At 39.5% G+C, this 16,980-nt stretch overlaps 1 protein-coding gene across 1 annotated transcript; it reads left to right on the top strand.

The window, feature by feature from the left end:
- The first annotated feature begins 847 nt into the window (after positions 1-847).
- Positions 848-15,393, top strand: g6fl (g6f-like). Its single transcript, XM_052147469.1, has 12 exons — positions 848-964; positions 1,902-2,234; positions 3,513-3,782; positions 4,169-4,204; positions 5,621-5,941; positions 7,702-7,956; positions 12,252-12,290; positions 12,385-12,522; positions 12,666-12,739; positions 12,951-12,977; positions 13,237-13,283; positions 15,311-15,393. Exons 1-12 carry the CDS (start codon positions 871-873, stop codon positions 15,315-15,317), a joined length of 1,641 nt encoding a protein of 546 aa, XP_052003429.1. The 5' UTR covers positions 848-870; the 3' UTR covers positions 15,318-15,393.
- Positions 15,394-16,980: the final 1,587 nt, after the last annotated feature.

The raw sequence follows: 16,980 nt of genomic DNA on the forward strand, positions 1-16,980 counted from the left end.
TCTCTCTCTCTCTCTCTCCCTCTCCCTCCCTCTCTCTCTCTCTGTCTGTCTCTGGCTCTCTCTGTCTGATTGTTTGCGCTGGCAGAATGACACGTACAGAATGACTCTCATTACTTGCTCTGCCCTAGTTTGTTCTCTCTGATGTTTCTCTTCCCCCTGCTCATTTATCCCGACCATTCTTTCTCCATTTCAGTTTTCTTCATTCACTTTTATCTTCATTCTTTAGACCCTTTCTCATTATATTGCTCTTAGGTGATTAGAAGCTGTGCTGGTGGTAATGGGACTTGGAGGTGCTGATAAGTCTGTTAGCTTTAATTAAAGACATTTCCAGGGATGTAAAAACATTTAGCCAGAAGTTTAGGTCCATTTCTGATTACGTTGCAAAATCCGTTCTTGTATGCTCTCTCCAACACACAAGTACATTTCCACTGTCCACTCTGGGCTAATAGTCCACAATGTTCACTTTTATGGCTTTTTATCAGCTTTTCCTATGATAGAGTGTTACTTTGGTCAAATGTATTCCTTGTAAATGTGAGAAGTTGTACTACTGTCTGTGTTCTGCGACTGCAGGAACTGACCTATCTTGCCATCATTATAAGGCTACACGTCAATAAGTGTGTGTTCTGTTTTATCAGCCTCCATATTTGTGATACTACTTCCGTTTCATGTTTGTGTGTGTTGAAGATGACGGTGTGAGTTGACATTCGTTTTATTTATCAGTTTCTGTCACATGGTTGTTCTCCGCTCTAAGTGTCAGGCTCTTTTCCTGCCTTGTCCTTGTGGTCAAATTCATGAAAAGAAGACATATTACTGATGCGCTTTAGCTAATAAACTCAAACATAAACATATCACATTGAGGAATGTAGGAATATGTTGCTTTGTATCAGCACCATGGGAAGCCATTCTCTTGCTTTCATTCTCATTTGTTCTGGCGTATGTTTCTCTCCATTTGTGGCAGATAAAGGTATGGAAATTTCTTCTAGTATGATATAATCCAGTCTGCAGGAGGCTAAAGCTTTAGTCACAATCACAGGCTATTAGGCAATATTACTAGGTTATAAGCATGTTATAATACCATAACAGCAATCACTTAATAATAACTGGATAATTACGTTCTTACTGGAATGTTAAAAACAGTTGTACTACAAAGCATTCAAGCACAGTTTTTTGTTTGATTTAATATATGTACTGTACTTTACTGTAGATATCAAGCTCAATTGCACAGCACCACTGGAATATTTCTATCTTCACTTAAGGTTTAAAAAGTTCAATTTGAAAGTTACATTTCTAAGTATAACCAATTAAATATAAAACTGAGGAATCAAAAATGCATTAGGGACTAGAAGCGCTTAAAGGGAATTCTGTATTATCCAAGTGCACCACTGAGGCACTAAATTGGATTGGGTTTCATATTTCAGGGCTGATTAATGTTTGATAACTGCAGCTTATGCTGTAATAAAACTTAACATGAGAGAAGTTTCTCAACTTAATTTACTAAATTAAATCAAAAACTATCATGTAATACATTCTATCACTCAAAAACTATTTTAGCATATTTTAAAAATTGACTTATTTCAATTTAGAAAATTCAGTATCAGAAACAAAATTCCATCAAATTGAATTGTAAAATGTTTAACAAAATTAAATGAATAAAACTAAAATGATTTTGTTTTGTATTTTATAATGTTTATTAAATATAATTTTTTTAACATGATTATTTTTTATTATTTGTATTATTATTATTTATATATAGTTTTATTTTATTAAAGACTACTCAACTCAATTTGATGGAATTTTGTTATGAAATTGTGAAAATTAATAATAAAAAGGTCATGCTTTCACAAAAAAAGTCTGTGACCTGTTTTTGTCTCATCTTGCATAAAGAAATCTTGTCTGTTTAGGAAATGTATGGAACGATGTGGTCATGGTACGTGAGGGCACATCTGTCACCCTGTCCTGCTTTGATTCGCCACTCACATCTTCTGTAATGGTATTCTGGAATGTGATGTCAGCAGGAAAGGATACCTGGTCAAATCTGATATCAGCCAATTGTAACCAGCGGCGGACAGATGGACTAAATAGCGCAGTGTTTGGCGGTGAAACCTTGGAGATCTGTGCCGATGCCTCACTAAGTTTCAATGCTACAGCTTCCACTCAAGGCCTGTACTCCTGTGTGATAAAACAGGGTAACAAGAAGATACAGGAGAGGATTGTTCTGCTTGGCCTGATTAAATGTAGAGTGCAAGCTACAGAACATCACCACATCTTTTTAAGTCTCAATGTATCTCATTTCTCGGTGACACTTAGAATTTTATATATCAAATAGTTAGTTCTTCAAAAAATAAAAATTATGTCATAATTACTCACCCTGATAGCATTCAAAACATGTATTACTTTTTTATTACGTGGAACACGAGAAGAAATGTTGAAGAATGTTGATGTTGCTCTTTTGCCATACAATGTGAATGGTGACTGAGCTTGCCAGTCCTAACATTCTGTCTAAAAGCTCCTATTATGTGCCATAGAAGAAAGAAAGTTATGCGGGTTTGAAACAACATGAGGGTGAGGGAATGATGACAGAATTACATCTTTTGATAAACTTTCCCTTTAACATTTTTTAACGCATTTGGTATCATTAACTAACAACAAACGATACTTTATTAATCTTGTTTAATGTAAATCTATAAATATAAATATAAATCTATTTATATATAATTGTTAGTTCATCTTTGTAGCAACTCAGAAATGTATGGGGGCTTTGGAAAAATTGCACATCCTCTCTTTAAGCCTAATGATGCATATTATTGTATAAAGTATGATTTGATGTTGATAGAATTTTATGGGTAAGAGTTCATAAATACTTAATCTAGTTATTCATATAAAAAAAGTATGTTAATTTGATTTATTTTTAGTATTTGACATAAAAGGATTATGTCATAACTTATACCACACCTTATATATTTTATGTGGTTAGAATAAAATGGCCTATAAAGGTATAAAATGCCACTGCCCCTGAAAATCAAATCCAGGAGGAAAACATTTTTGTCCTTTAATGGAAATATTTTTTTTTATGTATAGACAAAATTAATATTAACCAAGATCAAATCTTAAGACCTTAATGAACTCAAAAGGTGATTTAAAGATTTATGCATTTTAGTTCAATGACAAGTTTCCATCAAAATGAACTTAATAATCTTTATTTAATGTAAAAATTACAAAATATGTATAATTCAAGTAAATTAACGCATTAAAACATTTAAAATATGGTAAACAAAATATATTTATTTGACTCAGTATACTTTGGTACATTGTAAAGCAACTACTGTATACTTGCTTTAGAATGAATTGAACTGATTTAACTTGAATTTAACAAAGAATATTTGAATAAATCTTATTTAAACCACTTGTTTAAATCTTAATTTTGCCAAAATTGTATTTATTTATTTGTTTGAGTGTGGGAAATGTTACTAAAATCTCCAAGCACTTTCTCCCTCTCTCTTTCTCTCTCTCAGTATCAATTACTCCTACGCCCCCTGTCACAGTGGACAGTACTCTGAGATTGACAGCTCAGGTGTCTCCCCCCTCTGTGGTTGCCTGGGGAATGTGGGTGTCTCCCTCGGGTGAACAGCTACACACTGAAATCAGCCATGCCACGGGCAGTCTGCTCAGCAAGCTGCCTCGCATCACTAGTAAAGACAGCGGAGTCTATACCTGCAGAATCTGTGTCCATGGTAACAGTGGCACGTCTGTCTCAGAGCACAGGGTGAACGTTACAGTGAATGGTGAGATTTGGAGATACTTCTCGAAAACACGGCAGTCAGATAAGTTGCTTTCCCAATGCTATCTTTTTTGTCTAAATGGATGTAACATAATCTAGATTACTCTCAAAATCACCAAAATGGAAAATTCTCATGTAGTCACCTTCACGTTGTTCCAAACCTGTATGACGTTTTTAATGTTTTAGCCACAGTCACCATTGACTTTCATTGTATGGGAAAATAAATCAATGAATGGTGACTTTCCCTTTAAGGCAAACATTTTTATATATTTTAATACTTGGCTTTAAGCCAAGCCTCATTATAAACATCATCTAACTCTCTCTCTCTCTCTCTCTCTCTCTCTCTCTCTCTCTGTCTCTCTTATTTTCGCTGTCTCTTTTCTTTTTCAGAGAGGACTGTGTTTAATATTACTAATGTGACACATGGTAATAGAGTCTTGATTAGTTAATATAATCTTTTTTCCTTCTAGACAATAACCAGATTATGAAGAGCTAATTGAGACTTTTATTTAAGTATGAATGCTCCAGGTTCAATACAAGTTAAGGTCATTGGACAGCATTTGATGTTTAATGTTGATACCGCAGAATATATTTTCGACTTGTGCCTTGTTTATTTAAAAAAAAAAAAAAAAAAAAAAAAAAAATCATATTTAAAGTAAGGCACTTACAGGAAGCAAATAGGGCCAATCCAAAACCATTAAAACACATACTGTTTCAAAAGTAGAGCCACAAAACTTAAACATTATTTCACATGATAGCATTGATTTAGTGTGATAAATTGCTTGCAGGTTTACCTTTGTTGCATCGTCATAGCAACAAATTTGTAATATTGGAGATAACTTTTAAGCAATTTTATCACTCTAAAATCATGTTAGCATATACAAAGTTTACGTCTTGTGGCTATACTTTTGAAACAATGTGTATTTGAATGTTTATGGACTGGCCCCATCCACTTCTATTGTAAGTGCCTTACTGTAATTGTGTTTTTTAACTTTTTGTTTTTGGATAAATTTTTTTGTGGTAATCAACATTATGCCACAAATGCAGTCGTTTGAGCTTAGCTTGTATTGAATAAAGAACATTGCTTTAATCTAACATATGTCTCTGGAGTTTCAGAGATTTGCCAAAATATAAAATTTGTAATCAAAAGTCAGAGATTTCAATATGATCATCAAATTCTTCCAAGATTAAATCATATGAGCTATGCTATCCACATTAATTTTACAGCCCTGTACTCTTGTGCATGTTATCAATTATCTCATTTGAGTATATTTTTTTTTTCTTTAGGATTTCTTCGGGAGTATCATAAATTAATTTGATACTTCACAGAAACACAATTAAGAACTCTGTTAAGTCTCCCAAGTGATGAAAAAATGTTTAAAACAATTTGATGGACTATTTCATTTAAAATATTTGCCAAAGACAAACCTGGTTGTGACAGCACATGGTTAATCAGGGTTGTTAAATCTGAGTGGAGAATGTTTCTGATGAGCTTTCCCTGCACTTAATAACTTAATCCTAATTTTCATGCCTCTCTTGTTGCTGATATCTCCCCATGTGACTTCGCCTTCAATCTCATAATGTTCTATTCGCTTGACTGTCTCATGAACAAAGAGGCTAAAGTGACCAGCAGCATAGTAGATTACTGTGGACTGAATCAATCCAAATTAACAATACCATTCATGTATCACAACCCATTTTTTGGCTTTTACTATTTTGTTCTTTGCTCTTTCACTTCTAATTTTCACTTTTGCTTGTATTGCTTTGTTTCCACTGAACTTCTTGTCTCCCCCCTTTGGTCACTTTACCTTTATAATCTCCCCTGCCCTGTGTCCTTTACAGGGATCCCAAGGTCTTTGGCAACACTCTCTCAATCAGTGGTCACTCTAGAATGTCCTCCTGTCACTGGTGACTATGTGCTGCTCTACTGGGAGGATCCTGATAAATCAGGGATGGAGCTCATATTCCAGTTCAACCGCTGGAGGCTTAGTTTTACCAACCAGACCAAATCCAACCTTTATTTGAAAAACTCCACCTCCCTGGCTGCTGGGAACTTCTCCTTCCTGTTAAGACCAGCCATGAATGATGGAGGACTCTACTTGTGTGAGGTCTTCCTTGATGACAAGGCTTACAGCCAAAGCAACAGACTGAGTGTTTTAAATGGTAATATTTTTTATAACACAGCACTAATATAGTTTATGTAATACAGATGTTTGTTACAGAACTACAACTACTTTGCTTTAAACTGGGTGACAGGAGGTTGAACATGCTGCTGCTGAAATCAAACGTGCTAACCGATATTGGAACCAGCAACCCCAGTAGCCAATACTGGAAGTGTTGTTGAGGTGAACTGTCCAAAGGGTGACGCCAAAAGCAAGTTGTAAATGACCTAACATAGTCAACAGGAATGTATATTTTACAAACCATGCGCCCTAACCCAATCTCATAACGTTTCCAGCAGAGTAAAAATTTCATTTTAGTGCAAAAGTGCACCCTCCAAATCACACTCACCGTTGTTTACGTGAACATGATTACTTTGTGGTTTTCACAGGACCAGAACCCATTTCTTTGATGTTGCTTGTGTAATGTGCTATCAGTAGTGCCAAAGGGAAAAATAAACCCATTTTAATTGTTGCGAAAATGTCTGATAGGGGATGGTGCTTGTCAGTAACCTGACAGTATGGTATCAATTCAGAGTCTATTTAGCAGAGACGGGTCCCTTCTATTAAAATCCAATGGAGAAATTAGGATGCCCAACGGTCAACTGATGTAGAAAGGAAGTCCCGCCTTACAGGTAAAAGAGCCAATCACCTTTTTAATACAGAGGTTGCCTCAACTCAATCGATCAATCGAATCAATCAACTTGGGAATGCGCATAAGCATTAGCTATACATGCCTGGAAAATTTCACTTTTTAGTATATTCTAAGGTTTTTATGAAACCAGTGTTGTAAGATGTTGCTGCTGATTTGAAATATGATCTTTGATCGAAATCTTGACCAACCGTTTTGGAGATTTCGATCTTTCCACATTCAAATACATAAGAGCAGCATGCCCGAGAGCGTTCCAAAGATGACGCCAAGTAAATGGACTTGCTAAAAAAGACTTTGTGTCATTTCAAGTTACATGAACATTCAAAAGCAGCATGCCGATTCCCCATGTGATATGTTGGCTGTACATCTGAGTAACACAAACTTATTATGGCAATTATAAAAGGGTGTCCACATACTTTGGCCATCTAGTAGTGGAACTCCACACACATAGAGTACACAAACACAGAGAAAATAACAAAATCAAGTGGTGATTAAAAATATCACAAATTAGTTTTCACATTCTGCGACCACATGTTTAAACATACACTCATTATCAATTAGTTCACATAACCACACTCATTCACCGACTCGTAATGATGCATGCCTTTGCATCCCTGATCATGGATTCATTTTATAATTGCATAGGCTGTTATACCAATCACAGAAGTCATCAGTCATTGTCCAGATTTTCATCTTTCTCCCCTGTCTTAATCTCATCTCATTCTGCCTTCAATCACTTTTCTCTTCATGTCCTTCCTGCTCTGCTTTTTTTCTCACTCAATTCTTTTACCTTTGTCTCTTTTCTCTATATATATCTCTCTCCCCCTCCTCTCTCTAATGTAATGTTTTTAGTAGATCTCATTATGTGTAATTACACCTAGCTGTTGCCGCTGACATCTCTGTGGGCTGTGACATTACTGTGGTAACCGTTGAGCTCAATTAGCCTAGGATTGATACTGCGCTGTGGTTGAGGAGACAGTGTACATCAGTCACAGTCAACCACAGCTGACCGACTACACCCGTCTGTTTAATGAATATATAATTTTAACTCTTCCCTGGCTGACTTGTGCTTTCATTTCTTCTCACTCATTATCTCTCTGTTTAACCCTCAGGCAACGCCAAGTCGTCCCGCACTTCTCTGGATCTGAGCTGTGTGTACTCAGAACTATCTCAGATTAAAGAGGTAAAATGGTCACATGTCCAGAACCCCCATCGCTCTCTGCAGACAACTGCTGTTTTGGGTCGGATCAAGACCTCTGTAGCACTTCCCGTGACACCTGAGACCGCTGGACAATATACTTGCACTCTTTATCTGAACAATGGAAATAAAGTGGAATATATGTTCACTGTCGCAATGGCCGATATAGGTGAGAGCAGTTTATATAGTTTGTTGCTGATCTACCTTTTTGCTCTCACTATTTGCTGTTTGTCAGTTTTTGTGATAAGTATTCCTTCATTTAAGGGGCTAGATCACCCAAATATTAAGTCATAATTTAGTCACCCTCCTGTTGTTCCAAACCTGTAGGACTTACTTTCTTCCATGAAGTACAAAAGAAGATTTTAGGCAGAATGACAGCCACCAGTCACCATTCATTTTCATTGGCTATTTTTTCTCCATAAAATGAAAGTGAAAGCTGACTGAGGCTGTTCTTCTGCCTTTCTACTCATAACCCTTTCAAGTCAAGGTATTCAAATCTAACATTTAAAAGTCTGAAACTGGCCATTGTGTGCTTGGGTCATTCCTAAAATTTGGTGGCATTTCAGCCTCAAAACTTTTGAAAAATAAAACATACTTTTACAAGTATCTTCATGTTTCATCATTACAGGGACATGTTAAAGATTGTATTAGTCATACTGGTCAAGCTAAATGAAAAAAAATAAAAAATAAATCAGATGTCCATCCAGTTAAATGGGCAGCAACAGGGTGGACAAAAACAGGGTGGACATTAATTCGATTAATTAGCCACTGCATGGTCTGTGATTGATATCTAGCAAACCTATTTGTAAACTTATATTTATGATTTTATTTCTGTTAGCATAAATATATTGAACTTTTTCCCAATTTTCCATATATCTTAACACCACAAAAAAATGGAGGAAAACATAAATAAAAAGTAACTCAAAATAATTTTGCAGAACATCTGATGTCCACCTCCAGTGTGTGTGATGTCATTTCATAACATACTGTATATCTTCAATGAAAGGTCATAGAATCATAACATAACAGGGCTGAACAATAAATCAAGGGACACACAAAAAACTATCAGTGTTAAAATTACACATTTACCACAAATGAATACATGTTAGTGAGATAATGTAGTATTAAACTCCTAATTGTATGGGAGAAAAATTAGAAATCCAATGATTTAGCACTTATTTTTGTCAAAGATGTTTGCGGGCAATTTTGGGGACATGAGGAAATGACAGTAATAGCAATAGTTGAAAAGGATTATTTAAAATGTAACTTTTAAGCCAACAAAAGCATGTAACATTAGAAATCATCTATATTCTTTTTAACAAGCCTATCAAACTTGTAATCGGGGGAAATTAAACAATATAAATTCCACACACTTGTACTGGGGACTTAAATGCCACCGAATTGTAGGAATTACCTGCTTGCGTGTGTGTGTGTGTGTGTGTGTGTGTGTGTGTGTGTGTGTGTGTGTGTGTGTGTGTGTGTGAGAGAGAGAGAGAGACAGACAGTGTGCCTGCTGTGCTTCATTGAATCCAGTTATCATAATGCATAATACGAACATTTGGTTAGGGGAATCATGTAGGTCCCCAGAGAAGTCAAATACCATAACACAGCACAATCAAGTGTCAGTCCCTTGACCAATCGATTTCATGAAACCCATCATGATGGATTATTTAAAACATGGCTATTGACTCTCTGGAGCAGCTGGGTGTAGAAATAGACCTTCTACACAGTTTTGTGTTAAATATAATGTTATTTTAAGCATGGATAAAAAGCTTAAAATGTTTTACGTATTTATGTACATATAGAGAGAGATGACTATAAATTTGAACATTCTTGTTCATTTCACTATATATCCCTGAGAGAGTCTTACAGCCAGAGATAATAAATAATTGACTTTATGTCGTGACTAGATTCAACCACAAAATTGTAATCAGATGTTATGCATTGATTAAAGTTAGACCCAGAAGAATACTGTACATAGTATGAATGGCACCCTTCACTGTTGCATGGATGATGTCACCTCACCATATGTAAAAACGTTCAGCTAAAACCAGATTTTGTTCATTACTCTTCCTGTTTCAGTGGTTAATTTCAACATCTTTCAAATACACACTCTTGGGGATTAAATACTCAGTATATCATGTCTGCTGTTGGGATACTTCCTTACTTTCATCCACTTTCTGTGTTAGAACATGCAATATGCCTGTGGTTCTTTCTTATCTAGGACCTTTTTAGATGTTTTGGATTATGGGTATCATTTATTTATAAGTGGTATTTATGTTATAAGTCACTCACTATTGCAATTGCTCATATTACACTCTATTACACTGTGGTGTGTAAGTCAGCCTGTTCCGCTTGTACCACAGACATAAATGATACATCAAATTATGCACCTTGTTAAGGAAATGTTTGTTATTAATTAGACATTCATAAGAGGAGACATTTCTAGGGACTAGAATTTTCCTAATTCTCTCCTCTCTCTGAGACTGAGGTCTCCCCTCCCATCTTATGCAAGCTGCCTTTCCATCACTCTTACCTGTACTCACACACACATTAACAGCGCATCTCTCACAACTGGAAACTTTCCCAATACATTCAAGCTGGCTTGAGTAACCCCACTGCTTATAAAACCAACACATAACCCCACAGTAGTAGACAACTACAAACCGGTCTCTCTCCTACCCTTCCTGTTTAAAACTCTTGAGAGGGTCATATTCAACCAGTTGTCTGCATTTCTCTCACAGAACAACCTACACGACAGACAAAGGTCTGGCTTCAAAAAAGGGCATTCAACAGAGTCTGCCCCCTTGTCAGTAGCTGAAACCCTGCGACTGGTGAGAGCTAACTTCAAATTATTCATCCTCATCCTCCTTGACTTGTCTGCTGCCTTCGACACAGTGAAACACAAGATCCTCCTTTCCACACTGTCTGACCTGGGCATCACAGAAAATGCTTGGATGGTTTGAGTGATATCTCACAGGCAGATCGTTCAAGGTCTCCTGGAAAGGAGAGGTGTCCAAGACACACCAGCTGACCACTGGGGTTCCTTAGATTGTTCAAGGTCTACTGGAGAGGAGAGCTGTCCAAAACACAGCAGCAGACCACTGGGGTTCCTCAAGGATCCCTCCTCTTCTTGATGTACACAACATCCTCGGACCGGTCATTGTGGCACATGGTTTTTCCTACCACTGCTACGCAGATGATACTCAACTCTACCTGTCGTTCCAGCCTGATGACCCTACTGTCTCAGCTCATATCACTGCCTGCCTCTCAGACATTTTGGCCTGGATGAAGGAACGACACCTTCAGCTCAACCTTGCCAAGACAGAACTGCTCTTGATCCCGGCCAACCCATCTGTTGACCACAATCTCACGTTTCATCTTGGTTCAACTACACTTACACCAACCAGAACAGCCCGGAACCTATGAGTGGTGGTAGATGACCAGCTTAAATTCACTGCACACATCTCATCAACTGCCCAGTCTTGCAGATTCACACTTTACAACATCAGGGAAATCAGACCTTTCTTGTCTGAATATGCTACACAGCTCCTGGTCCAAGTTCTGGTCATTACAAGACTGGACTACTGCAATGCTCTGTTGGTTGGTCTTCCAGCTAATATATTTAAGCCACTGCAGATGGTCCAGAATGCAGCACCACATCTGGTCTTCAATCAGTCAAAAAGGGCTCAAGTCACCCCACTCTTGATTTTACTTCACTGGCTACCTGTAGCTGCCCATATAAAGTTTTTATTCAAGGTTTTGACACTGGCATTCAGGACAGCCAATGGAACGTACCCTCTTACTTCAATTCACTCCTTCATGTCTATGCTTCAACTAGCTCTCTGCGGTCTATGAATGAGCGACACCTGGTGGTACCGTCATAAAGAGGATTTCACGATCGTTCACTTTCTCTGCTCCTCTGTGGTGGAATAAACGTTCAACCTCCACACGATCTGTTCCGCGAGCACTTAACCAAACACACTACTTGCACTTACTACTGCACTTAACCTGCACTTAATGTAAATTAGTTTTTATGTAAATCCTTGTGTCTCTTTCTTCTGTGCTAGCATTTTTACTACTCCATCCACTGTGAGAACTTGGCAGTCCTATACTGCAGATGTTGTTAAACAATTAGTTTGCTAAATTGCTTGCTATGTGTCTCATTTGTAAGTCACTTTGGATTAAAGAGTCTGCTAAATGACTAAATGTAAATGTTGAATGTAATAAGGACTTGAAAATGTACTTTTTTGACTTGGGTCAGAACGTAACCACCCAGGACACCATAGCAACCACCTAGCAAATACCAAACACCCAAGCAACCGCATAGCTACATGCTAAAACTACCCCCAACACCCTATTATCATGGTGGTGACTCTTGCAGGGGCAAGCACCATTATATCTTCATAAAAATGTAAACATTTCTAACAGTTACTTTCTATTTATGCCTTCCCTATTGTGTAGCAACAACAGTTTCTCCTGGCTCTACACTGCCATCTGCAGGTGAGTGTTGCATTACAGCTCAAAATAACACACTTCTTCTCAGTCACTGATGTGTAACCTAACTTAGCTTTTTTTTTTTCTGTCTGTCTCACAGTCACACTCCTCCCTGCAGAAGATGCTTCAAAAGCATACCATGTTTCCACAATCTCATTCCTCCTATTTCTTATACCCATGATTGCAATAGCTGTTGGGGTGTTGCTATGGAGACAAGGATATTGCATCACTCATGGAGGTAAGGCCCCTCACCCGATTGTACCCCTCATTCTGTCCATCAAAGATCTGAGTGCTGTCATTTCAGCCTGGTAGATTGTGATGGACAGAGCAAAACACAATTGATTCAGTGTGATGTGATACCGTGTGTCTGTGTTTGTGTAGGTGTGCAGCAATCACTGTCTCACCACTCTGGAGAGGTGGAGAACATCTATGAAAACCCTGACGATCTTAGACAGGTGAATGAAATGCAGAGCACCTCCATCACATGCATTTTGCCATCTCTTCTTGCTTTCTCTCACTGTCTAGCCATGTCTTTCTCACACATGTATATATGTATATATATATATATATATATATATATATATATATATATATATACATATCTGTGCTCTATTATTAAACCTATTTCTTCCTTCCTTTCTTTCTCTTCCTCTCTCCTCCCAGCAGACACCTCCCCAAGGCTCAGTCTACATGGTGAGTTATTATAGTCCTTCTCAGCCAGAGCAATGAGTAATTATGTGTGTGTGTGTGTGTGTGTGTGTGTGTGTGTGTGTGTGTGTGTGTGTGTGTGTGCACATGCTTGTGTGTGTGTGCATGCTGTCTCTGTACTGCCATGACTGCATAAGTTATATTAGCAGATGAACCAAATCGAACCTCAGCCAAACTATATATCTGAGACATCTCCGGCCTTCCATGATTCTCTGTCTCTCTCTCTCTCTCTCTCTCTCTCTAGGATCTAAAGCCAACGAGTGAGATGGATGTATATAAAGAATTAGATAGGTGAGAAATTATTGGCTTCAGGTCAAGCAGGGCAAATGATGCACTCATGTCATTGTTCATATGCTCTCTGTGCATTAATCATCCAGATAATGTTTTCCTCATCTATGTGTGTGTGTTTTTTCATTTCATTCAACATATTCAATGGATGCTACAAATAAACAAAGTTGTATGAAATAAAAACAATTGTATTGGTCTATATATGTAGCGAATACAAGTAGAGACAGTCACAATGTCGGAGAAAAAACTGCTTTATTAAAATAAAAGCAGGCAACAGTACAAAACAAGGGCAAATCCAGAGAAGAATGGTCAGGGTGAGCGTTAGGTCAAAAGCCGGGAAATCAAGATATAAACAAGGGGGCAAATCCGGGAGAGAGTAGTCAAAGGGAGCGTGAGGTCGAAGCCGGGGAATCAATATACAAACAAGACAAGCAAGAGGAAAAGACAGGGGATCAAGGGGGGCTGGCAAGCTAAGGGGTAAACGAGAGGAGTACAAAACTAGACGAGACTAGCGGGGGGCGAAGATGCGGGGTAAACTAGAACAATGACAGGTGATGAGACGAGTGCAGGTGAAACTAATGTGCAGGAGTGCAGATGACGCGAGTGCAGGTGGTCATAATGTTCTGGGGGATTGGAAACGCGTGAGAAACTCGAGGAAGGGAGATTGCCTACGAGCATGTGAGCGAGTAGGAGCAAAGTGGGCGTGAGGGCTCGAGCGAGCAAAAAGAGCGTGAAAAGCTTCGAGGGGGCGGAGCGTGCGCGAGCTTGAGGAGTGAGTGTGTGTGCGACAAGCGGGGATGGGGCAGAGGAGCGGGGTTCGTGACAGTACTCCACCCTCTAAAGCGGACGGCTCCTGGCGGCCGCTCGGTTGCGAGAAAGTGGTGCTGGGCGATCCCAACAAACAAAAAACCCTGAACAGACAACCCACAAAACACACAAACAAAATTGAGGGCAGTCCAAGGGGCACAGAGGGAAATGAGACAGTCCATGGGGTCAATGGGCAGTTTCAAGGCAAGGTCAGGGGGAACATAACGGACAGGCGGGTGGTCGGGAGATCTAGGGGGCAGCCGTAGGGCAGAGACAGGGTCAGGGGGTCTGGAAGGCGACTGGAGGACAGGGACTGGATCCGGGGGTCTGGAAGGTGACCACCGGACAGGAATAGGGTCCGGAGGCCAGGGAAGAGGCCACAGGACAGGGAGTCAGCGCCCATGCCCGCCACGGCCAACGAGCCAGCGCCCATGCCCGCCACGGCCAACGAGCCAGCGCCCATGCCCGCCACGGTCGGCGAGCCAGCGCCTGTAGCCTCGACCGTCCCCATGGCCACGTCCCCTGTTGGCTGAGGACGCAAGAGAAGGAAGAGGGCCCCTTCTCCCCAGTCTCGTCTTGTGCTCAAGACCGCAGAGGTTCCCGGGTTCTGCTCTGCCCCCAGGGTCTTCCACGGCTCTGCCGGGTTCTGCTCCGCCCCCAGAGTCTTCCACGGCTCTGCCAGCCTCTGCTCGCCCCTCAGAGCCCTCGCGGCCTCCGCCTCTCGAGTCTCCCAAGGCTCCTCCTCTCGAGCCTCCCAGAGCGCCGCCTCTCAGGGCTTCTCCTCCCGAGTCTTTCAAGGCTCCTCCTCCCAAGCCTCCTCTTCTCGAGCCTTCCAAGGCTCCTCCTCCCAAGCCTCCCAGGGCTCCTCCTCTCGAGCCTCTCAGGGCTTCTCCTCTCGAGTCTTTCAGGGCTCCCCCTCCCAAGCCTCTCAGGGGGTTGAAGGCTTACGGTGCTCAGAAATGCACTGGAGGCATAAACGGGCTCAGGGGCAGACACAGGTGAAACAGGCTGACATAAATCAGACAAGGGACATACCTGCTGCCCCTTAATGCATTATAGTGTATGAAAACAAATGAAAAAGACTGAATACAAACAGTCTCCCTATTGAAACATTCTCAGAGCTATATTTTTTTCTGACATTTGTGATTCTAATACTAAGAGAGCAGAGGTTTACTCTATTGGGGAAAAGGCACTTTTGATTTTATTTTCTCCCTGTAAGGAAGTTCGTAGACAGGGAACAGGAGGACACAAGAAATGTGGGGTTGAAACTCAAGGTAAGAAATTAATTTCAATAAACTCAAAATGGCTCTACATCTTAACACTTTTCAGTCTGTCAGTCTGGAATATCTTCCCTGGTCTCTGGTGTGGTCGCTCTTTATCGCTCTCCCGCCTACTAACTGCAACTAGAAGTGTTCGACATTATCAGACTCAGGTGTGTGCACCCTTTCCACTTTCTCTCCAGACGGACGCTCGACCACACATCGAAAAAACTACCACAGCACTCTCCTGTTTGTAAAAAAGTAAAACAATTTGATCCATGATCCAATCTAAAGGTTGATTTTCAGGTAATCTGATCTAACATTTAAGATCCTTGAAAATGTTGCAAATGTATGGAGCTAATGTGAATCCCTGAAATTAGCATTGACATAGACATAGGAACTAGACATTGGCTGATCCAATCATTATGGAGATTCATTTGTTCAAAGAATACTTGAGATGTTATGCAATGCTACATGTGTGATTGAAATTAACACGCAATGGTGCACCCTCTTCTTTAGTGGTTATTTAAAGGTGCATTCAGTAATTTGCTCATTTAAAAGGTTTTATACAATAACAAATGAATTGTGTTTTGTGATGTGAATGGTGAACACTCACATGAGATGGACTGTACTCATAATAGTTTTCTATAAAAAAGTGTTTTTTATACATGGTTTTATACATGTCTGTCACCATGTTGAAATCACATGAACCGCAGTCTTTCAAAAAACATTGAAGAGAATCCTCATTGGCTGACGCCTATGTAGATACGCTTATGCTTAGAGCAGTGATGTTTGGTGATGTGAAGAGTGAAAAGAACTCAAGGAAACACGCACAATTATCATGCTTTAGCAGTTGAGACAAGGGAGATCCAGTAGCTGTACTGCCGAAGATGCAAAAAGGTCTGAAGCAAGAAGACATGTGGACCAGCAAAGGCAAACAAAATATGGTAAAATTCTGTACGGAATGCACAAGGTGGAAAAATTGATGATGAAAACCTAGTGATGCCAATGTTGCTTCTTTTGTTGGACAGGTAAGAAATTATTATTAGTTTAGACTACCCTCTAAAATAATATAAGTGGAATTTACAGAAAACTACATGTTTCCCTCAAACTTTTTAAAATGAAGTGTGCAGTCAACCTATGTTAGTAATGGACAGGTTCCGATCAATTCTGGCAAAATTTCTGAGATCACCTGATAAAGATCTCGTGTTGCGCCAGACGAGGAGCAAAGAACAGCTTTCTTGGAAGAATCACAAAATGTTCTTGTTCCCAGACTTTGCTAATTCAACAAGAGAGACATGCGATCAGTTCAATGAATATAAGAAACTCTTACATCAACGGAAGATCACTTTTGCTCTGATGTTCCAGGCCAAACTGAGAATAGACACCAAGGACGGCCGCAAGGTATTTTTGTGCCCAAAACGGTCTTTCATAAATACAATGGGTGAGCAACCATTGGGTGTTTGAGGAAGCTGGGCATCATTTTTGTTTCTTTTTGTGTTGGTTTTGCCTAGTGGCTGGAGTTTGTTTTGTAGAATGACACTCCAAGGGACCTTTGCATTGACGGAAGATTGCTTTTACACTGACATTTTCAGCTAGATTGAGAATGGACACTATGGATGACTGCAAATTAT

The sequence above is a fragment of the Xyrauchen texanus genome, chromosome 17, assembly GCF_025860055.1.
Source record: "Xyrauchen texanus isolate HMW12.3.18 chromosome 17, RBS_HiC_50CHRs, whole genome shotgun sequence".
In the NCBI taxonomy this organism is placed as follows: domain Eukaryota; kingdom Metazoa; phylum Chordata; class Actinopteri; order Cypriniformes; family Catostomidae; genus Xyrauchen; species Xyrauchen texanus.

What these genes read in the sequence shown, in the direction of transcription:
- g6fl (XM_052147469.1), top strand. Translation starts at nt 871, where the DNA reads ATGTTGCTTTGTATCAGCACCATGGGAAGCCATTCTCTTGCTTTCATT. An exon ending in GGTGAACGTTACAGTGAATG is followed by an intron (nt 3,783 to 4,168) that starts GTGAGATTTGGA and finishes TTTCTTTTTCAG; the next exon opens with AGAGGACTGTGTTTAATATT. An exon ending in TGTCGCAATGGCCGATATAG is followed by an intron (nt 7,957 to 12,251) that starts GTGAGAGCAGTT and finishes CCTATTGTGTAG; the next exon opens with CAACAACAGTTTCTCCTGGC.